The 23,564-nt window shown below is 49.5% G+C and overlaps 1 protein-coding gene across 5 annotated transcripts in view; it reads left to right on the top strand.

The window, feature by feature from the left end:
* sdccag8 (SHH signaling and ciliogenesis regulator sdccag8) overlaps positions 1-23,564 on the top strand; it is a 505,046-nt gene that overhangs the window by 329,130 nt on the left and 152,352 nt on the right. Inside the window, exon 16 of one of the 5 annotated variants that reach the window (XM_070889223.1) lies at positions 8,532-8,796. The exons of the other annotated variants lie outside the window; for them this stretch is intronic. Within the exon in view, the coding sequence (XP_070745324.1) occupies positions 8,532-8,535 (4 nt within the window). The 3' untranslated portion in view covers positions 8,536-8,796. Of the gene's footprint in view, positions 1-8,531; positions 8,797-23,564 lie in introns of those variants that run through there. 5 annotated transcript variants of the gene reach the window in all.

The following is a 23,564-nucleotide window of genomic DNA, read 5'->3' as shown; positions in this document are numbered from 1 at the left end:
AGTGCTGTTTTAAGGACTATGTGTGTAAAGGCTGCAGCACAAAGGACCACCTCCAGCAAATGTATAAAAGAAATATGACTCACTGTGTTGATGAAGAGTCTGCAGATGGCCATGAATCCAGCGCGGATTATGAAGCGATAGTCAGAGAGGCAGCTCAGCCCCACGATGATGTATTTAGCATGTTTACCTGCACCACAGAATGTTCCCCGTTGAGGATGGAAGTCGCGATAAACGGCAGTGGACACGGGGGCGAGCCAGTCAGTAATGAATCAAGAAGCCTTTGAGAGGCTCTGGGACACTCGAGCTGAACGACCCAAGTTGGTCCCGGTTCAGGCAAAGCTGCGCACCTACACCAATGAACTTATCCCAGTCGTTGGCAGTGCGGAGGTAAAGGTATTCCATGATGGCGCGATGCCCAGTGCTGGCAGTGGGAACCCGGTTGGCTCAAGTTGCCTGCTCTCGGGGCCTTTGCCGTTGCTCCTAGCATCAGGCAGGTTCCCTCCCTGACCTATCCTTGCGCCCCGGGTCGCTGCTGCTTCCTGAGGAGCAGTCGTCTGACAGTGCGCCACCAGACTACCGGGACACCATCCAGCACCTCTACTGCCATAGAAACATTGACACTAGGTGCAGGAGTAGGCCATTCGGACCTTCGAGCTTGCACCACCATTCAATAAGATCATGGCTGATCGCGGGTGTGTAGAGGACACTGAAAGCGGGTTGTGAAGAGGACACAGAGAGGCTGCAAAGAGATTTAGATAGGTTAAGCGAATGGACCAAGGTTTAGCAGATGGAATACAATGTCGGAAAATGTGAGGTCATCCACCTTGGGAAAAAAAACAGTAAAAGGGAATATTATTTGAATGGGGAGAAATTACAACATGCTGTGGTGCAGAGGGACCTGGGGGTCCTTGTGCATGAAACTCTTTTGAGTTTATCTGTGAAAACATAAAACATTAAACGGTGCCACCCGACCTGGGTGACACAGCAGACATTTACAAGGCCCTTTTTTTTTCCCCTTTTTTTTTTTTTTTTTTTTTTTTTTTTTTTTTTTTTTTTGGTCCTTGTGCATGAATCCCAAAAAGTTAGTTTGCAGGTGCAGCAGGTAATCAGGAAGGCAAATGGAATGTTGGCCTTCATTGCGAGAGGGATGGAGTACAAAAGTAGGGAGGTCCTGTATAGGGTATTGGTGAGGCCGCACCTGAAGTACTGCGTGCAGTTTTGGTCACCTTATTTAAAGAAGGATATACTAGCTTTGGAGGGGGTACAGAGACGATTCACTAGGCTGATTCCGGAGATGAGTGGGTTACCTTATAATGATAGATTGAGTAGACTGGGTCTTTACTCGTTGGAGTTCAGAAGGATGAGGGGTGATCTTATAGAAACATTTAAAATAATGAAAGGGATAGACAAGATAGAGGCAGAGAGGTTGTTTCCACTGGTCGGGGAGACTAGAACTAGGGGGCACAGCCTCAAAATACGGGGGAGCCAATTTAAAACCGAGTTGAGAAGGAATTTCTTCTCCCAGAGGGTTGTGAATCTGTGGAATTCTCTGCCCAAGAAAGCAGTTGAGGCTAGCTCATTGAATGTATTCAAATCACAGATAGATAGATTTTTAACCAATAAGGGAATTAAGGGTTACGAGGAGCGGGCGGGTAAGTGGAGCTGAGTTCACGGCCAGATCAGCCATGATCTTGTTGAATGGCGGAGCAGGCTCGAGGGGCCAGATGGCCTACTCCTGTTCCTAATTCTTATGTTCTTATGTTCCCTCAGTACCCCTTTCCTGCTTTCTCTCCATACCCCTTGATCCCCTTAGCCGTAAGGGCCATACCTAACTCCCTCTTGAATACATCAACAACTCTCTGCGGCAGGGAATTCCACAGGTTAACAACTCTCTGAGTGAAGAAGTTTCTCCTCAAATCAGTCCTAAATGGCCTACCCCTTATCTTAAGACTGTGTCCCCTGGTTCTGGACTTCCCCAACATCGGGAACATTCTACCCGCATCTAACCTGTCCCATCCCGTTAGAATCTTGTATGTTTCTATGAGATCCCCTCTCATCCTCCTAAACTCCAATGTATAAAGGCCCAGTTGATCCAGTCTCTCCTCATATGTAAGTCCAGCCATCCCGGAAATCAGTCTGGTGAACCTTTGCTGCACTCCCTCAATAGCAAGAACGTCCTTCCTCAGATTAGGAGACCAAAACTGAACACAATATACCAGGATAGACCTCACCAAGGCCCTGTACAACTGCAGTAAGACCTCCCTGCTCCTATACTCAAATCCCCTAGCTATGAAGGCCAACATACCATTTGCCTTTTTCACCGCCTGCTGTACCTGTATGCCAACTTTCAATGACTGATGAACCATAACACCCAGGTCTCGTTGCACCTCCCCTTTTCCTAATCTGCCGCCATTCAGATAATATTCTGTCTTTGCGTTTTTGCCCCCAAAGTGGATAACCTCACATTTATCCACATTATACAGCATCTGCTGTGCATTTGCCCACTCACCTAACCTACTGAAGTTGCATGTTCAGCCATGAACTCATTGAAGGGCGGTACAGGCTCAAAGGGCCGAATGGCCTACTCCTGCACCTATTTTCTATGTTTCTATGTAACCTGTCCAAGTCATCCTGCAGCCTCTTAGCATCCCCTTCACAGCTCACACCGCCACCCAGTTTAGTGTCATCTGCAAACTTGGAGATATTACACTCAATTCCTTCATCTAAATCACTGATGTATATTGTAAAGAGCTGAGCCCCCAGCACTGAGCCCTGAGGCACTCCACTAGTCACTGCCTGCCATTCTGAAAAGGACCCGTTTATCCCGACTCTGCTTCCTGTCTGCCAACCAATTCTCTATCCACGTCAGTATATTACCCCCAATACCAAGTGCTTTGATTTTGCACACCAATCTCTTGTGTGGGACCTTGTCAAAAGCCTTTTGAAAATCCAAATACACCACATCCACTGGTTCTCCCTTGTCCATTCGACTAGTTACATCCTCAAAAAATTCCAGAAGATTTGTCAAGCATGATTTCCCCTTCATAAATCCATGCTGACTTGGACCGATCCTGTCACTGCTATTTCATCTTTAATAATTGATTCCAACATTTTCCTCACCACTGATGTCAGGCTAACTGGTCTATAATTACCCGCTTTCTCTCTCCCTCCCTTTTTAAAAAGTGGTATTACATTAGCTACCCTCCAGTCCATAGGAACTGATCCAGAGTCGATAGACTGTTGGAAAATGATCACCAATGCATCCACTATTTCTAGGGCCACTTCCTTAAGTACTCTGGGATGCAGACTATCCGGCCCTGGGGATTTATAGGCCTTCAACCCCATCAATTTTCCTAACACAATTTCCCGCCAACGAAACACCACACACTCACCCAAGATGGAAACGACCCTCCAAGGGTCAATCAGATAAAGCTAAGCCCAGAGCACAGTCAATGTATGAAGGCGATTTGCACTAAGGACTTGGGGGAGATTGATATCATGTATCCAAACATGTTTACTGCTTGTACTATTACATATGATGTGCTCCCAGAGGGCACTACAATGGGAAACCTGTACACCAGCTGTATGGTCACTAAGGTGTGCCACCAGAGGGCACTGCAGTGGGAGACTTGTAGGTTACCTGTACAGGTGTGCCAGGCCTAGTATAAAAGGCAGGCCACCATGTGTGATCCTCACTCTGGCGTTACATTAAATGGACTAAGGTCACTACAGTTCAAGTCCAATATATTGCCTCGTGGAGTCATTATCAGAGCATCTAAAGACATAACAGTCAATACCTGGGATTATTTTAAAGGGTGATGGGCTTTGCCTAAATAGGACAGGCTTGTGAGCTGCCCAGCATTACTAATGAGAATTATTTAAACTGAATGAGAGAGAGAAGGTCAAGACTGTGCACAAGAACACCAAGACTATACAATTTTTTTAGGAGAATAAGGAGGCAAAGACCACACTTCAAGCAGGAGAACATTAAAGTACAAGCAAACATATTCCCAAAAGAAGCTAAGGGGGTGCAGTAAAAGCTGTACATCCTGGGGTGAGTAGAGAAGTTTTAATTAACATTAGACTTTAAAAGGTGTATATGAGATCTACGGCTAATCATAAAGGAAAATCAGATGGAGTATAAAAATATAGAGGGATAGCTAAAATTATTAGAAAGGTTTAGAATATGAAGAAAGAATGGTAGTTAACAGAAAGGGAAATAGCAAAGGATTTTTAAATCGTTAAAGGGTATGGCTGATAGAGATGAAACCGGAAATATTATGGAGCATGAAGAGATGGCAGAGGTACTAAATGAATACTTTGCCTTGGTTTTCATAGTAAGTGGGCACAATTGGAGGTGGACCAATTAAATGAGATAATCATAAGTAACGAAGTAGTACTGAAAAAAAAATGGTTGAAGTCAAAGTGTAGAAAAGCACTGGGCCCTGATGACATGAATCCTAGAATGCTGAGTGAGTCAACAGGAAAATAGCAGAGACTGAAATAATCTTTCAAATATCCTTGGATATGGATGGCAGTTGTGCCAATGAACTGGAGGGTTGTCAATGTAACACCTCTGTTGAAAAAGCGAGAACGGGGATTACTCAGATAACGATAGTAGTAGGTAGGTTTCTAGCAGCCATAATATCAAATAAAATGAATGCTCAGAAAGAGATGATGCAACCTGGGACCTGCATCATCTGTATAACTCAATGCTTCAGCAGGTCAATTAGCCTTTCAACCTTTAATATGGCGGCGTCCAGGTACAGCGGAGGAACGGGAAGGTCATGGCGGAGGAGTGGCGAGAGATCGTGGCGGAGGAGCGGCAAATGAGGGTATGGGGCCCTGATGAAGAGCCAAGGACCCAGGGGTAGCATGGGCCAGCCCACACGGCGATATGTGTGCACACTAGGTCCGTGCAGTCGAGCAGATCTCCAGTTGGCCTGGTTAACCCTTGCCACTGGATAAAGGCCTAGCTCTGTCAAGCCCGTGTAGTGGCTGATATGCAACAGCCATCACGCGTTTTTTTAAAAATCCACGCACAGGCATCCTCCACCCCTTCAATTGGAGTTCAGGACTGGAATATTGGGTCCTTCATTGAAACATCTGTGAACTCGTGTGGAAGCAAGTCAGCCTTGTTCGAGGGACCGCCTATAATGAATATGGCAATTAAGAACAAAGGGACATTTTCAAAGGGAGAAGGGCGAGAATGGCATTAGGGCTCAATACAAGAGTATGACAAGAAAATCAAAAAGATTAGGGTTTCCAAAAGAAAACTAGGAAGGGACGTAGCAGCAGATGCATCACACTACAACAAAACTTGTTTCCAGTGCTATGTACATCAAGAGGGTAATCTGAGAGGAAGTGAAAATCCTAAGGGACCCAATAGAGATGAGAATAAGGTTGAACAGAAGAGAGTAAACATGTAAAATAACAAGTTCTTGGAGGATTTATTTTACTGTGGAGGCCCTTAATAATTTATTATCCAAAATAAAGCAAAGGTTGCTTGTGCTCCAAGACTTTAGCAAAACAGTGATTCTAAATAGGCTGTAGGATCTGGAAAGCAATAAATCCCATACGGGTATATTATACTCCAGGGTACTTAGAGAGACAAGAGAGGACATTGGTGAAGCATTGATGGTCATTTTGAGAGTCCATGAAAGTTGTGGAGCATTTAACAGACTGGAAATCGACGAATATAGTTCCCGTATTCAAGAAGGGTAGCAGAGCCATGTCTGGCAACTATAAAAACCATTAGCCTGACCTCTAATGAAAAAATAATGGTATCAATAACAGAAACAAAATGGAACAGTATCTGTACAGAAATAACTGAATCAGTGACAGCCAATATTGTTTCTGTTTTATATGTGGACTTGTATTTACTCTGTACAGCCACCAGAGGGCTCATCCCCAGGATCCCATAATCCCTTGGGAGCACAGGTATTTAAGGAGGCTTCACAGGTTGGAGACGCACTCTGGAGACCTGCAATAAAAGACTACGGTCACACTTTACTTTGAGCTCACAGTGTTCAATCTGATTCTTTCTCCATACACAACAGTTTAATCATGAGTAGGTCTTGTCTGACCAATCTCATTGACTCCCAATTTAATGGGGGAGGGGTGGGGAGCAGTGGGTATGCAGGTAGAAGAGCAAAACAGAATTACAAAGGGTACTTTGACTTTACAAAAAATACTTTACCATCCTCCTTTACAAACTAAGACCAGTGGCATTGAGAGTAAGACATGGATGTGAAATAGTAACTAGCTATAATGAGGAGACCAAGATCGAAATCCATTAAAGGCTGGGAGTCCATTATTAAGGAAGCAGTAGCGGGACATTTGGAAAAGCATAATTCAATCAAGAAGAGTCAACATGGTTTTATGAAAGGGAAATCATGTTTGACAAATTGCTGGAGTTCTTTGAGGATATAAAGAGCAGGGTGGATAAGGGGGAACCAATGGATGTGGTATATTTGGATATCCAGAAGGCATTCAATAAGGTGCCACATAAAAGGTTACTGCACAAGATAAAAATTCATGGGGTAATATATTAGCATGGATAGAGGATTGGCTAACTAACAAAAAACAGAGAGTCGGGATTAATGGGTCATTTTCCGTTTGGCAAATAGTAACTAGCGAGGTTCCGTAGGGATCGGTGCTGGGGCCTCAACTATTTACAATCTATATTAAAGACTTGGATGAAGGGACCGAGTGTAATGTAGCCAAGTTTGCTGATGATACAAAGATGGGTAGGAAAGCAAATTGTGAGGAGGACACAAAAAATCTGCAAAGGGATATAGACAGGCTAAGTGAGTGGGCAAAAATTTGACAGATGGAGTATAATGTGGGAAAATGTGAGGTTATCCACATTGGCAGAAAAAATAGAAAAGCAAATTATAATTTAAATGGAGAAATATTGCAAAGTGCTGCAGTATAGAGGGACCTGGGGGTCCTTGTGCATGAAACACAAAAAGTTAGTATGCAGGTACAGCAAGTAATCTGGAAGGCAAATGGAATGTTGGTGTTTATTGCAAGGAGGATGGAGTATAAAAGCAGATAAGTCCTGCTATAACTGTACAGGGTATTGGTGAGGCCACACCTAGAGTACTGTCATGTATGTAGACCTTGTATACTAACTGTATAGTCACATAAGATGTGCCACCAGAGGGCACTGCGGTGGGAGACCTGAGGGTCACCTGCATAGGTGTGCCGCGCCCAGTATAAAAGGCTGCCCACCATGCTTGTCCCTCACTCTGGAGTTACAATAAATGTGACTAAGGTCACAACAGCTCAAGTACAATATTAGACCTCGTGGAGTCATTCATAAGCGTATTAAAGACATAACAACTGGCGACGAAATTACGAACTTTCACACAAAAATGACTAATGGTGCATTAGAAAAGTTCTCAGAGGGTGAAGATTGGGAAGCCTCGACAGAGTGGCTCGACCAGTATTTCGTAGCAAACGATCTGGTAAGCGATGATCCAGCCACGCTGGCAGACAAGTGCAGAGCTATCCTGTTGACCAGTTGTGGGGACTTGCTTGCACCAGAGAAAACAATGACCAAGTCATACGAGGAAAGTGCTAATTTGGGACCAACTCAAACGGAAGGAGAGTACCCTCACTGCCAGGCATCGATTTTATACACACCGCCGCCCCGAGGGCCAGGAAATCACAAAGTACGCTGCCGACCTCAGGTGGTTGGCAAGACCATGTGAATTCGGCGCATTCCTTGCCGATTCATTGCGGGACGACTTCGTAATTGGCATCGGTCATGAGGCCCTTCTTCATAGGCTACTGTCTGCCGAAACCACCGTCACTCTGCAGAAGGCCATCAGCTTCAGCCAAGCGTTCATGACCTCAAGCTGCAGATGATGACTCACTCTCAGGACTCGAACCCGGCAAGTACTGTAAATAGAATGGCGCCTTTCACAGGCAGAACTGTTGAACATAAATCTGCCCAGGGCAGAGCGTACAGGCCCCCGACTCCTTTTAACTCTGAGTCCGCCGAGGGGTGCAAACGTAAGTCGAGTAGCACCATGCTGGCGATGTGGAGGTAATCACTGGGCTCATCACTGTCGGTTCAGAGACTATGTGTACAAAGTCTGCAGCACAAAGGGCCACCTCCAGTGAATGTGCAAAAGAGCTGTGACTCACCACATGGAAGAGGAGTCAGCAGATGGCTGTGAGTCCAGCGCGGATTACGAGGAGGTGGCTAGAGAGGCAGCTCAGTCCCAGGACAAAGTGTATGGAGTATATACCTGCACCACAGATTGTCCTCCGATGATAATGGAAGTCGAGATAAATGGCATTCCAGTCTTCATGGAAGTGGACACGGGGGCGAGTCAGTCAGTAATGAGCCAGGAAGCCTTTGAGAGGGTATGGAAAGATCAAGCTGAATGACCCAAGCTGGTCTCGGTTCAGCAAGCTGCGCACCTACACCAAGGAACTGATATCAGTTGTTGGTAGTGCGGATGTAATTATATCCCATGATGGCGCGGTGCACAATTTACAATTGTGGGTTGTTTCAGGTGATGGACCAACGCTACTTGATGGGAAGATTCATTGGAACTGGGAACATTGGAACTTCATCCCTCCAGCGATCGACATCCCCCTTCGGTCGGACCAGGCACCGGAGAGCAGATCCGCGCAGCCCCCGAGGCACAGACCGCTCATCACGACTGCATGGCGATGATGCGGCCGAGACGACCCGAACGCACCTTCCCGGTTTCAGTGGCAAGACTCCTGAGGAGGAAGATTGGATTCGAGGACGCCTTCCCAGCTTCAGTGGCAGAATCCCTGGGAAAGATGATCGCGGCAGTCGACATTGTGGACAGGGAAAAGATGGCGTCCAAACCACGAGGTGCAGCATTAATGGAGCAACGACAGGTGGTTCCACGCAAGGAAGACAATTGGGGTAAAAGTAGTAAGGCCATTTTAAAGGAGGCCAGCAACCTGCCATTTTTGAATGAACTGCTTGAAATTGGTAACCAATGTAAAAGTCCAGCTGTAACGAGCAAAATGTTGTTGAGCGATGTCGGGTGCAAATTGCAATCAGCCAATGTAGCGGGCGAACACCTAACGGTCGTATACAGGTCCAATGGGCTACCCAGTGCTGTAGCCTGCGTCCCCAGTACCAAAATGATGTATCATAAAGTGTCTTCACAGCTGACAGAAGTAGACAAGTCACAGAGTAAACAATCCCCGGAGAGCAGAGGCACCGGTAGAGATACCCTGCCTCAGATCGGTTTAACATTGCAGGCATCCGATGGCATGAACCGCCACGGGCCAGAAACAGCAAACTGCGCCTATGTTCGCAGTCGGCTACTGTCGCCCACCACCTGGGTGGAAAAGGGGCAGCCCACAAACCCGCTCGCCACCACGGCAATGCCCAAGAGCGAAGGGTCTCCCGCAACGGCTCCTCCGAACGGGACCTGGACCAGCCAGGATCTCAAATCAGAGAGTGCTCACAACGGTGCCCTCAAGGAAAGCAAGTCAGCAGTCCCCTGCGAACTGCTAGACAAGACGAGGCAGCCCCACCGTTGCTCAGACAAAACGCTCACTCGCTCAGACCGCTTCCCAGGGAGCAGCAGCGACACTGTGCAAACGAAAAGGACAGGGAGGTCACAGACACATCAGCTGTCTTTGGGCCTGCCCGACACTAGGAGTAACGGCAAGAGCCCTGAGCTCCGGCAACTTGAGTAAAATGAGCTCACCTCGCCCACAGACCCACTAGCATAGGGCGCTGCGCCACCACCAGACGACCCGGATCTCATCCAGCCGTGCTGGAACTAGGCTGTCCTCGTGTACCTGCACTGATATACCTGTACTGATCATGTAAATGTACCACACAAAAAGAAACGCAACTGTAATCCACCCAACAAATGTACCAAGATGTAAATGTAAAACCCATGTGATGAACTCGAATGCAACTTGCATGTAACAGGCCATTAGCATGATCTCTGTGTGGGGGGGGGAGAATGGAATAGTCATGGACTCACAACCAGAAACCACGGGACCTCCACTGGCAACAAATCTCACTACCAACCCACCCAAACTAGAAGCGACCCTCCAATGGTCAACCAGGAAGAGCAAAGCCCAGGTCACCGTCAATGTATGAGTCAATTTGCATTGAAGACTTGGGGGGAAGTGATGTCATGTATGTAGACCATGTATACTAACTGTATAGTCACATAAGGTGTGCCACCAGAGGGCACTGTGGTGGGAGACCTGAGAGTCTCCTGCATAGGTGTGCAGGGCCCAGTATAAAATGCTGCCCACTATGCTTGTGCCTCACTCTGGAGTTACAATAAATGGGACAACAGCTCAAGTACAATACTTGACTTCGTGAAGTCATTCATAAGAGTATTAAAGACATAACAAGTACTGCGTACAGTTTTGGTCTCTGTATTTAAGGAAGGATATATTTGTATTGGAGGCTGTTCAGAGAAGGTTCACTGGGTTGATTCCGGAGATGAGGGGGTTGACTTATGAAGAAAGGTTGAGTAGGTTGGGTCTATACTCATTGGCGTTCCAAATCTTATCGAAACATATAAGATAATGAGGGGGCTCAATAAGGTGGATGCAGAGAGGATATTTCCACTCACAGGGGGAAACTAAAACTCGGGGACATAGGGCCCCAACTTGGTGGAAGCTAAGTTCCGCCCAAATGCTGCCCAAAGGACCGCCGAGATACCTGACAGTACTTTGGGCGGGAGTTTCGTAAAAGAAGTCCTTGAAAGACCACCCGGCGGCAAAAAGGGACTTACGTCGTGAATCTAGGCAGCAGGAGCTCCCAATCTCGGCGGCAAATGCAATCCTCGCCAAAGTCGAGGATTGAGTGAGGCCGAGAGGGGAGCACATAAAAAATACACCCAAAAAAACCACTGGAAGACCTTATGGGGACCCCATCCACATAAATCGCTGAAAAAAAATAAAAGAAGTTCACTAACCTTTTTTTGCAGGTCTTCATTCTTACCGTTAGGATTAGACCTGCCTCCACGCAGCGGTCGTCCCCCCTGCTGCCTCCGACTCCCGCCCGGAGGAATCTGCTAGCTCGGCGGGCAGAAGGCTCCTTACATGCCTTGTGCGCTAGCAGCCATCAGCAGGCGGTTCCCTGCGGCCCTCCCCTCCCACCGGCGAGAGGCCTAGTGGAAAATGGCACCGAGGGGAGACCGCCGAAAAAAATTCAGCGGCAGCGGGCAGTAAGATCACCAAGTTTGGGCCATAAATCTCAGAATAAGGGGCCGCCAATTTAAAACTGAGATGAGGAGGAATTTCTTCTCTGAGGGTTGTAAATTTATGGAATTCTCTGCCCCAAAGAGCTGTGGAGGCCGGGTCATTGAATATATTTAAGGCAGAGATAGACAGACTTTTGAGCGATAAGGGAGTAAAGGGTTATGGGGAGCGAACAGGGAAATGGAGCTGAGTCCATGATCAGATCAGCCATGATCTTATTAAATGGCGAAGCAGGCTCGAGGGGCCAGGTGGCCTACTCCTGCCCCTATTTCTTATGTTCTTAAATGATGTGTCCCACGGATTAGTGCTGAGATCGATCTTGTTCTTAGTATATATGAGTAACCTAGATTTGCAGTTTCAGTGCAAAGTAGTTAAATTGTCGATGAGACAAGCTTTGAGGAGGCAACTAAAATCCTACAAAGAGACCTCGATGAGGTCTGCAGCTGAGCTGATCAGTTGTAGATCAATCCAGACTAATTGGAAGTAAAAAAAGGAGGCACATGTAGTTTGTGGATGGGATAGGTTTTACGAAGAAATAAGTTGAAAGAGACCTAGGGATATTCATCATCATCATCATAGGCAGTCCCTCAAAATCGAGTGAGACTTGCTTCCACTCTAAAAGTGAGTTCTCAGGTGATTGAACAGTCCAATATGGGAATTACAGTCTCTGTCACAGGTGGGAAAGACAGTGGTTGAAGGAAAGGGTGGGCGGGGAGTCTGGTTTGCCGCATGCTCCTTCCGCTGTCTGCATTGGGTTTCTCCATGCTCTCGGCGATGAGACTCGAGGTGCTCAGCACCCTCCCAGATGCACTTCCTCCTCTTAGGGCGGTCTTAGAATCATAGAATCATAGAAATTTACAGCGCGGAAGGAGGCCATTTCAGCCCATCGTGTCCGCGCCGGCCAACAAAGAGCCACCCAGCCTAAATCCCAGGCCCAGATTTGGGACAGGGATTCCCAGGTACCGATGGGGATGTTGCACTTTATCAAGGAGGCTTTGAGGGTGTCCTTGAAACGTTTCCTCTGCCCACCTGGGGCTCGCTTGCCAGGTCGGAGTTCCGAGTAGAGCCCTTGCTTTGGGAGTCTCGTGTCGGTCATGCGGACGATGTGGCCCACCCAACGGAACTGGTTGAGTGTGGTCAGTGCTTCGATGCTGGCCTGATCGAGAACACTGATGTTGGTGCGTCTATCCTCCCAGTTTACTTGTCACGCACTGTGCCTAAACAGTATGAGGCAGTAAAATGAACAGGATGCTGGGTTACATTGCTAAATCAATTGAGTTCAAGCCCCTAAAGCTCGTGATGAAGTTACAGAGTGCCCTTATTCGGCTTCACCTGGAGTACTGCATATAGTTCTGACTAATGCAACATAAGTGGTTCATCCAGGCATCAGAAGCAGTGCACAGAGAAATAACAAGGCTGATGTCTGGTATCAAAGGGATGAACTATGAAAAACAATTAGATTAGATAAGATGTGCTTTTCAGCCTAAAAGAATATCACAATGGGTTGTTTATGAACCCTTATTATTTAACAGAATAGAGAAAGTAGACTCCAAGAACAATGATTTTAGATACACACATATATCCAGGTACACAGGCAGGACACGAGGACATGGGACCAACATTGTGAAAGGGCACATTTAGGACACAACAGGATATAGAGATCAACAGCTGGAGTGGGTTACCAGCAAGCGTAGTTGAGGCCAGAAGTGGACTCAGTAAAGAAATAGCTAGATGCACTAATCGTAAGATGATGGAGTTGATATTCTGGAAAGATGAGATCAGGTAGGCTGAAGGGCCATCTTCATCCACATGCATTCTATGGTGAGGTCAGGCCAGTCATGGTTTCAGTCTTGTGGCGATTTCAGCAGCTTCCCCTCAGTCACAATTTTGAATCCTTGTGAGAATACTTCATTAGATCGTTCATCAGGAGCTTGTAGACAGGAAGGTGGCTATTTTCATAAACAGTAAAAATACATATTTTAAGACATGAAGAGGCCGAAATTGCCCCTCTCTTTAAGGCCCACCACTGCCTCTAAGCGGCGGTAATGGAGCGCATAGGCCTCACCAACTGGGAGCAGACGGATGGGCCGACCCATCCTAAATTGCCCCCGGACTGCGAGCGGCGGGAACGAGTTTCCTCGGCGCCCATGCTGTCGCCCGTTGGGCACGCATTGACCCCCTTTCTGCCCCATGAGGCAAATTAGCCCATGGGAAATTGCAGCGAAGGAGCGGATTGAAGCTGCATGGTGCCCCTGACAGCTTTCCCCTGCAGGAAGCTGTGTGTGGCTGGGCAGCGCGACCGCCCTTAAAGGGGAGGGCCGCTACTGCTGCCTCCATTTTATTTTAATTGTTGGCTGTCTCTGAGGTCAGCCTGACAATGGTGGCCACGGGTTCAGCCGAGCTGCCTGTTGGCAGCCTGGCACCCACACTTGGTCCAGCCGAAATCCTCCCTGGTGGCCCAGTAGGCCTAACTAAACTAAATGCAGAGTTCGCAGCAGCCCTCCCCTTTGACTGAAGGGGAGGGACACTGATGTCATCAGCGATGCACTGATGTCATCAACGCGGCGCCGATGACTTGTAGCGTCAGCCACCCCGCTCCAATGGCATTTCCGCCCTCAACACCGCCCCGACCGGAAATAGAAAACAAAAAGGTGAATATCGGTCAAATGGCCGGAGAAAAACCTAACGAATCGGTGAGTATGTCTACTTTTTGGTTGGGGGGCAACTTCGTCCCAAAGAGTTTACTTCGGAATTATTAGTCAATCAGTTGACAGAGGACTCTGCTTCATCCTCTTCCAGCACCATCCCTGATTTCACTAATACTGTACTTCAAAGACATTTGGGCTCAATTTTCCCCAATTATCTGAGCCCTTTTTTTGGCGGGCATCGTTTTTTTTTGAGTAAATAAAAATGTCCATGTTTTCACAAAGTTTCTGCATCAGCGTAATTCACTTCGGTACGATTTTTTTAGGCCATGACGTTTTTTGCGCCATAGGGGGCATAACCTGATGTCTGCGCCAGTTTTTGACATGTAAGCAAGATTGGACAACTTACATTTTTCCCACTCCCAAAAACCCTTCTGGGCACTTAACAAAAATCAGCGCACATTACAACATTGGCGCAGAAAGGCGCCGTTGTTTTTTGTTGAAGTTTTAGAGGGATTGAAGAAAGCAGAGAATATGCATCATAAATCTTAATTTTTTGAAAGTCAAAAGGAAGAACTTGGAAGTCTAATGCAATTCTTGAATTTTTGATTTTTTTCAAAGTGCCACCTCACCACCTCTTCTCTCCCCATGGGCTCGAGGGTTGGAGCGTTGGCCGGCAGAATTGCTCCCTCGCCCAGACACAGGACCTCGGGGCTCGGCTTCAAAAGAAGCCTGGGACGGCGGGGCGGGGGGGGGGGATTGGAAGCCGAGCCCTGAGACCCTGTGTCCGGGCAAGGGAGCGATTCTCCCGGTGAGGAGAGCTTCGGTGGTGGGGTGGTACTTCGAAAAAAATCAAAAATTCAAGAATTGTATTACACTTTGTTGCCCCAAATGTCTTCATTGAATGCCTAGCTTCCCGTTGCGGCTCCAACCTGCGAAGGACCATCAGCAGCAGGTCGGAGCTATAAAAGGAGCGGCGAGCGGCGGCCTGGAGCAGCGTGCCAGCCCCGACCTGCGAGAGAGCATCAGCGGCAGGTCGGGGCCATAAAAGGAGCGGCGCTGTGGGCCCTGGAGCGGCCCCTGGAATGGCCATGCCACTGCAAGCTACAGCGCGAGCAGGTGCAGGAGGGCGACGGCAGCGAAGAGGGTGACTGGATTGGACGTCATCAAGGTTCAGGTCGGTGATTGGAGTGTGGGCAGGTACAGCAGGAACGGCGAGGTCTGGGCGAAGGAGTGGCGAGTGATCATGGAGTGACGTGATCGGGGCCCAGGAGAGGCATGAATTCGGGGCCCAGAAGAGGCAAGGGCCCAGGGGCAGCACGGGCCAGCCCACGCACTAGGTCTGTGCAGCAGAGCTGGTCTCCAGTCGTCTTGGTTAACTCTTGCCACTGGACCAAGGCCTAGCTCTGTCAAGCCTGTGTGGTGGCTGGTGTGCAACGGCCACCACACGTTAAAAAAATCCATGCACAGACATCTTCCACCCTTCAACATGTAGTTCAGGACATGGAATATTAGGTCCTTCATTGAAACACCTGTGAACTCATCCCTTTTTGGCGTGGAAACAAGTCATCATCGTTTTGATGATGAGCTTCCCGTTGTAAGCAAGCCTATTGCGCATATGCAGACTAGGATGTGGTCCATACTAGGGTATCCACCTTGGAGAGAGAAGGAAGAAGAGGTGTGAGTGCTTAGTTCTAGTGTTTTGAAGTTGTTGCAAAGCTACAATTTAATTATGGGGGCAATATTGACAATGCCATACCTCGTGCATGATGGTGCTGCGGAGGAGAAGATTGATTAGATAGCACCACCTGAGGAACCTCAGAGCACGTAGGATGATGGGCAGGAGTCCTTACCCACATTGGCTATATCGAGACAGGCATTCATACCTATACCTGAGTGATGCAGACTGTGCGAGAAGGCTGCGTTTCCGCAAAGAAGTTGTAACCAAGATCTGTGAGTTAGTAAAAGCAGACCTGCACCCTAGAAGTGTCAGGAGGACTGCTTTGTTAGTTGAAGTAAAGGTTACAGCTGTACTTTCATTTTATGCATCTGGATCATTCCAGGCCACAACTGGGGATGTGTGCGCCATTTCTCAACATGCAACACATATCTGCATTTGGCAGGTGACTGCTGCATTATATGCCCGGAGGAATGACTACATAAAGTTGCCCCTGACCGCCCAGGCAATGCGTGACAGGGCTGTGGGCTTCTCCAGGATAGCTGGCTTCACCAAGGTAAGGGCTGCATTGATTGTACCCACATTGCCTTGTGAGCACCTTTGGAGGATTCCGAGATGTACAGGAACAGAAAAGGCTTTCACTCCGTGAACGTGCAGCTTGTCTGTAACGACATGCATTGCATCATGGCAGTTCAACACATGATGCGTTCATCCTATGCAAGAGCCATGTTTCAGCAGCAGCCAGAAGGGCAGAGCTGGTTTAACCTGGACGGAAGCGGAGCAGGAATACAACATGTCACACATTGCGACGCACAGCATAATAGAGAGGACCATTGGCATCTTGAAGCAGCGTTTCCAATGCCTGGATCATTCCGGAGGCTACTTGCAATGCTCCCCTGAAATTGTCGGTCAGTTCACTGTTGCCTGCTGCATAATGCACAACTTCGCCATCATCAGGCAACAGCAGCTGGTATTAGAATACCCATCTGAGGTGAGAGTGGCTGATGATGAGGAGGAAGATGCAGATGTCGAGGAGGAGGACGAGGAAGCCATGCAATTATCTGAACCCGAAGCACAACGGCGGAGGAGGACAGGTGTCATGCCCCTTTAACAATTGCTCGAGCCTTGTGCCAGCAGCTCATCCGTGAACACTTTGCTGCCTAACGGCTCAGCGGCAACTATTCAAAATGGACCATGTTTACTATTTGGACCTGTTCCGTAACGTTGTGTTGTGTTAATAATGGAACAAATAATGTAAATCATTCAGTTATAATTTAAAATATATATCTTATTCAAAATGTTAACACTTGTTTGTACTTAACGTTAATAAAAATATTGTCGTATCGAACTTTAAACTATTCAGTTAAGATCACTTAAAACTTTAAGATCACTTACAAACTTTTAAACTTGTAAATTTACATCACTTACAAAAAACTTTTAATTTGAGAACAGTTACTACAGTAACAACAATAATAATAACAACAGCAAACAAAGGCTGCACCCATCTCTCCTCCACCTTATTTTAAGACCGCTCGCTGCGCTTGGTCTTGTTGACTCCACCCCTGCCCGCTGGCAGTGGTGCAGCGTTTCTCGGGTTGGTACCAAGCTTATTCTTTCGAGCATCTTGGGTAATGCTCACTTCTTGTTGGGGGGTGTGGGCAGCGGTAATGTGGAAGGCCTGGCTTCGGCCTCTTCAGAGGCTGGTCTGGGGATTGGAGTGGGAGTGGCTGTTGATTCCGTCAATGGCTGCAGGGTCTGGGCGTGTTCCCTTATTGCAATAGCTACCTCCGATATTCCCTCCCTAATGTGCCCCAACAGCGTCTCAACTACCTTCGACATTCCCTCCCTCATGTGCACCGACAGTGTATCAGCTACCTGTGCCATTCCATCCCTAATGTGCCCAGACAGTGTTCCCATTTCTCACGAATGTTGTTACTTCTCCTGACAGTCCTGGTACCTCATCATCCACCCATCGCTTAAAGTCAATGCTCTCTCCACTGATTGCCATCATCTGAACCACAGCTGTTACATCCTGCATCTCAGGAGAGTGCTGTCGAGCTCTCCTTACCCTGGGTATGGCTCACTGCACCCCACTGGGACCCGCAGCCTCGGACGATGGGGCCCTGGGTGTGGCTCGTTGCACTCCACTGGAACCTGCAGCCTCGGACAGTGTGAAACCGGGAAATGTCCCAACACTTGCACCACTCAGGAAAGAGGATGGCACCTCAATGGGCAGTACCTGCACCTCCTCCAGAGTGAGTACATCAGTGGGGGCTTCATCCTCTCCCTCACCCCCATGCTCTTGGTCTGGAAGGTGGGATTGGAAGATGTTCTCCTCTTCAGGCTCATCCGCGTCTGAATCTTCTGCATCGGCTTCAGTCTCGTCAGGGTTGGCCTCAAGTTCTGCAAAATATAACAGAACAGACAAACGGTTAGCAGCAGAGGAGGGGGCAGGGTGGCATGAGTAGGCTCACACAGCGCAGGCAGCAGGCTCATTTGAAGGACCACGATGAATGATAGCACATTGCATCAACTGAAGCGTAGCTGACGGAGACATCCCCATGAACTGAAGCATGGCTAGCCCACGCAGTACTTAATATTTAGCAAAGCCAGACTGTGGAATTTGCAGGACTTGCACTCTCCCTCGAGTGCAGGCCCAGCTTGTGTAGTAGTGGTTGTTTTTCTCCAGGCAGGACCCATCAAACCAGTGACCCTCTCTTCCAAAGGTGTCAGTGGGTGCAGATTTGCTGGGCCTCCTCCTGTTCGAGTTCTCTCTCTTTTGTTGTGGGCCACCTTCCTCTGCAAAAATGAAAATATAACTTTTTAGAGAGGGTGTCTTTCTGCTGGGTGGGACATATACAGGTGGTCACATTTACAATTGCAATTCCAATGAATAAATTAAAATATTACTTACACCAACTGCTTGACCAAGGTCCTGTCACTTCTTTTTGCGCTGGCCTCCAGACCTCGGGGTGGTCACCATTGCACAGTAATCTTGTGAAAATTGGTTCCAGCGTTTCATCATTTCTTTTGGTGAAACTTTTAATTAACCTCTGCTGGTGTCCAGCTCGTGACATCTGGCCTCAATTACAGTAACCAGGGCCTCCACTTCATCCTGTGAGAAATTCTTGGTCCTTGAGCCACATTGCATATTGTAGCTCCAATTTTTTTCCACTCAGAAGAAAAATTCTCACATACAACTGGCTTTTTAAAAGTGGCTGAATGTAGACCGGAAGGTGTACTGGGCCATACAAGTCACGTAAAAATCGTCTCTTTTTTTTCTGCCATTGCGCAGAAGGGGTCCTCCTTTTTTCTGCGCCGACCTTAGGCTCTACCCCCAAAGTTAAAGGACATGCTGCACGACGGCAATTTCAAAAATTACAACGGGGAAAGTTGCAAGTTTTTTTGGGCATAGACGGGCCCCAAAAAATGTCATAACTCTTCAAATACGCCAAAAATCGGCAGTGGAGAAAATTGAGCCCATTGATAGTGGCAGGGTAATGATTGATCCCTATAAACCCCCCCCCCCCCGCTGCCCAACACCTTGTGACTTTGCCGGCCATAATTCTCATCTGGTCTCTTTCATAAAGAGAAAATCATTTTATCTTTCCGACAGACGAGAGGCTCTCTCCGAGAGTCTGGCACCGTGAAACATTCAGCCTCCAGCTGCTGGCTTGGCTGTTGAACAGGAATGGTTAAAAAGCCCAGGGCTTATGAAAAAAAGTGATAGAGATCATCATAGCTGCAAGGAAATCTTCCACGCAGTCTGTTTGTAACAGTAAGTGGAAAAGGTTTGCCATCTGGTGCCAAGATCATGGACAGGATCCCGTGCTGTGTAGGATCCTTGTGATTCTCGACTATTTGGGTATTCTGGTAGAATCTGGACTGAAGCCCAGTTTGATCAGAGTACATGCAGCAGCTTTTCTAGTGTCAGTATAAAGGAGCCAGGTGGGTGTTCATCCTATGCTGTCACAGTTTGCAAAAGGAGTTTGGAAAGTCAGAACACTGCATAAGTCCTTCGCTCCCCAGTGTGAGCTAATTCTGATTTATTTTTTGTTAATTGATTTGATTTTATCCCCCTTTTCCCTTTGTGGACTTTCACCTGCATCATGCACGTTCCCTGGGCGGGAGGGCAGGATGAGAATTTGCTCCGAGGTCTTTGCTAACTCCCCTCTGTAGCCACACACCAGGAGCTGTGCAAGTGTGACTCAAGGTGACAGGTCCGCCTATTTTCCTTTCTTCCATGTGGAGAAGCACCTGTCCTTCACTCAGTGGTTTCCTACTGCGGCCCCCTTTGGGAACAGATCAGAAACTCACCCTGGGGGAAGAACTGCTCGAATGTGTTTGCCGTTTTGCTACACATAGTAATTGCAGCAATTCCTCCCGCCTTACCCTCACATGTGGGGTATCATTGGCATGGATTCATCTCACACTGCCTTGCAGAGTAGAACATTGGAGCTCCAATCCACTCCATAGCTCCAAAAATCTGTAGCTCTTGTAGCCTCTTTTAAGGTCCATGAAAAATATACACTCGTTGAGATGGTGACCTTCATTGTCTCCAGATATTTAATGATAGTGAGCACCGTAAGACTCTACCTTCTTTCCCAGGGTCCCCTCTGTTTAAAAACAACCACTGCAATGTTCCTTCTTTCTTGACTCTCACTAGTCAGTGAAGGAGCATATGTTCAATTATTTTGATGTGTGAAAAAGCATGTTGTTTTTACCTGAATAGAACAAAATCAGTGAGAATACGTAGTCATGGGGTTGGTACAATAGGTTAAAATACCACCTGTTTCTAGTCTAGCTCAGAAGAAATGGATGAAAGCCTTTTTTCTAACCGTGTAACTATTTGTACTGCACTTTTATTGACAGACATGCATCTTTCACGCCGCGTCTGTCAAGCTCCGCCCCCTCCCATCCACGAATCATTCCCGCCACATGGTGCCGAGAAGCAGTACCTGAGGCCTGAGACTCCGCTCAGGCCCTGCCTCTCAAACCCCCCCCCCCCCCCCCGACTCTCTTTCCCCCCACCCCCGACTCTCTTTTCCTCCCACCCCCGATTCTCTCTTGCCCCCACCCCCCGACTCTCTTGCCCCCACCCCGACTCTCTTGCCCCCACCCCCCGACTCTCTTGCCCCCACCCCCCGACTCTCTTGCCCCCACCCCCCGACTCTCTTGCCCCCACCCCCCGACTCTCTTGCCCCCACCCCGACTCTCTTGCCCCCACCCCCGACTCTCTTGCCCCCACCCCCAACTCTCTTGCCCCCACCCCCCGACTCTCTTGCCCCCACTCCCCGACTCTCTTGCCCCCGACTCTCTTGTCCCCACCCCCCGACTCTTGCCCCCACCCCCCGACTCTTGCCCCCACCCCCCGACTCTTGCCCCCACCCCCCGACTCTCTTGCCCCCACCCCCCGACTCTCTTGCCCCCACCCCCCGACTCTCTTGCCCCCACCCCCCGACTCTCTTGCCCCCACCCCCCGACTCTCTTGCCCCCACCCCCCGACTCTCTTGCCCCCACCCCCCGACTCTCTTGCCCCCACCCCCCGACTCTCTTGCCCCCACCCCGACTCTCTTTCCCCCACTCCCCGACTCTCTTGCCCCCGACTCTCTTGTCCCCACCCCCCGACTCTCTTGTCCCCACCCCCGACTCTCTTGCCCCCACCCCCCGACTCTCTTGCCCCCACCCCCCGACTCTTGCCCCCACCCCCCGACTCTCTTGCCCCCGACTCTCTTGCCCCCACCCCCCCGACTCTCTTGCCCCCACCCCCCGACTCTTGCCCCCACCCCCCGACTCTCTTGCCCCCGACTCTCTTGCCCCCACCCCCCGACTCTCTTGCCCCCACCCCCCCGACTCTCTTGCCCCCACCCCCAACTCTCTTCCTCCCCCCCACCCCCCGACTCTTCCTCCCCACCCACCCCCCCGACTCTCTTCCTCCCCCACCCACCCCCCCGACTCTCTTCCTCCCCCCCTACCCCCCGACTCTCTTCCTTCCCCCCCACCCCCCGACTTTCTTCCCCTCCCCCCCACCACCCGACTCTCTTCCTCCCCCCCACCCCCCGACTCTCTTCCTCCCCCCCCACTCCCCGACTCTCTTCCTCCCCCCCCACCCCCCGACTCTCTTCCTCCACCCCACCCCCCGACTCTCTTCCTTCCCCCCCCCACCCCCGACTCTCTTCCTCCCCCCCACCCCCCGACTCTCTTCCTCCCCCCCCACCCCCCGACTCTCTTCCTCCACCCCACCCCCCGACTCTCTTCCTCCCCCCCCCACCCCCGACTCTCTTCCTCCCCCCCACCCCCCGACTCTCTTCCTCCCCCCCCACCCCCCGACTCTCTTCCCCCCCGACTCTCTTCCCCCCCGACTCTCTTCCCCCCCCGACTCTCTTCCCCCCCCGACTCTCTTCCCCCCCGACTCTCTTCCCCCCCCGACTCTCTTCCCCCCCCGACTCTCTTCCCCCCCCGACTCTCTTCCCCCCCGACTCTCTTCCCCCCCGACTCTCTTCCCCCCCGACTCTCTTCCCCCCCGACTCTCTTCCCCCCCGACTCTCTTCCCCCCCGACTCTCTTCCCCCCCGACTCTCTTCCCCCCGACTCTCTTCCCCCCCGACTCTCTTCCCCCCCGACTCTCTTCCCCCCCGACTCTCTTCCCCCCGACTCTCTTCCCCCCCCCGACTCTCTTCCCCCCCCCGACTCTCTTCCCCCCCGACTCTCTTCCCCCCCGACTCTTCCTCCCCCCCGACTCTCTTCCTCCCCCCCGACTCTCTTCCTCCCCCCCGACTCTCTTCCTCCCCCCCGACTCGTTTCCTCCCCCCTGACTCTCTTCCCCCCTGGCTCTCTCCCCCCCCCCCACCCCCCGACTCTCTTCTCCTCCCCACCCCTGACTCTCTTTTCCCCCTCACCCACCGACTCTTTTCCCCCTCACCCACCGACTCTCTTTCCCCCCCCCCCCACCCCCGATTCTCCCCCGCTCCGACCCCGACCTCTCTTGGGGAGCCGAGGGCTGGCGTGGGGCCGAGAGCGGTGGCCGTGGGGCCGAGAGGGAGAGAGAGACTGGTCGAGAAAGAGAGACTGGAGGAGAGAGAGGGGCTGGGGGGACAGTGAGAGAGAGTGAGAGGGGCTGGGGGAGAGTGAGAGAGTTTGGAGGAGAGAGAGAAAAACTGGGGGAGAGAGAGAGAGATTGGCGGGGGGTGACGAGGAGAGACACGGGTTGGGGGCGAGGAGACATGGGTGGGGAGAGATCAGAGGGGAGAGATGGAATTCAGGGAAGACGGATCACATTCTTACAATCCCCTACAAGGGACATTGTTGGAATGGATGATATCCAGAAGCCACGACACTGTCACTATTCACTTCATACCCAATAAACCTGTTAATTCGTACACAATGCCTCATCTATGGTGGGTGGGGGAAGGATGCACTTGGACTTGGGGTAAGGCACTTTGGCTGGCCCTTGCTGTCTTCTGGGGAGCTCTGTCACTTCAGGAAGTCAAAGTGGATCGAATTACAATTTGCAAAATCAGTGAGACCTTGAGATTGGCGGATCCAGTTACATATTCCTGTGAAACTTTAGGGTGTGGCTTATCCCAGAATTCAGCAAAAAAGGACTAAAGGATTGATTAAGAGGGGAAAAATAGAGTATGAGAGTAAACTTGCAAGGAACATAAAAACCGACTACAAAAGTTTCTACAAGTATGTAAAAAGAAAAAGATTAGTGAAGACAAACGTAGGTCCTTTACAGTCAGAAACGGGAGAATTTGTAATGGGGAACAAAGAAATGGCAGAACAATTAAATAAATATTTTGGTTCTGTCTTCACGGAAGAGGACACAAATAATGTCCCAGAAATGCTAGGGAATCAAGGGTCTAGTGAGCAAGAGGAATTAAAGGAAATGATTATTAGTAAGAAAATATTGCTGGAGAAACTAATGGGACTGAAAGCCGATAAATCCCCAAGGCCTGATAATCTGCATCCCAGAGTACTAAAAGAGGTAGCCATGGAAAGAGT

This window comes from Pristiophorus japonicus, chromosome 9 (assembly GCF_044704955.1).
Source record: "Pristiophorus japonicus isolate sPriJap1 chromosome 9, sPriJap1.hap1, whole genome shotgun sequence".
NCBI classification, from domain to species: Eukaryota; Metazoa; Chordata; class Chondrichthyes; family Pristiophoridae; genus Pristiophorus; species Pristiophorus japonicus.
The sequence above is the reverse complement of the archived record's forward strand: the minus strand, read 5'-3'. Positions and strand labels throughout refer to the sequence as shown.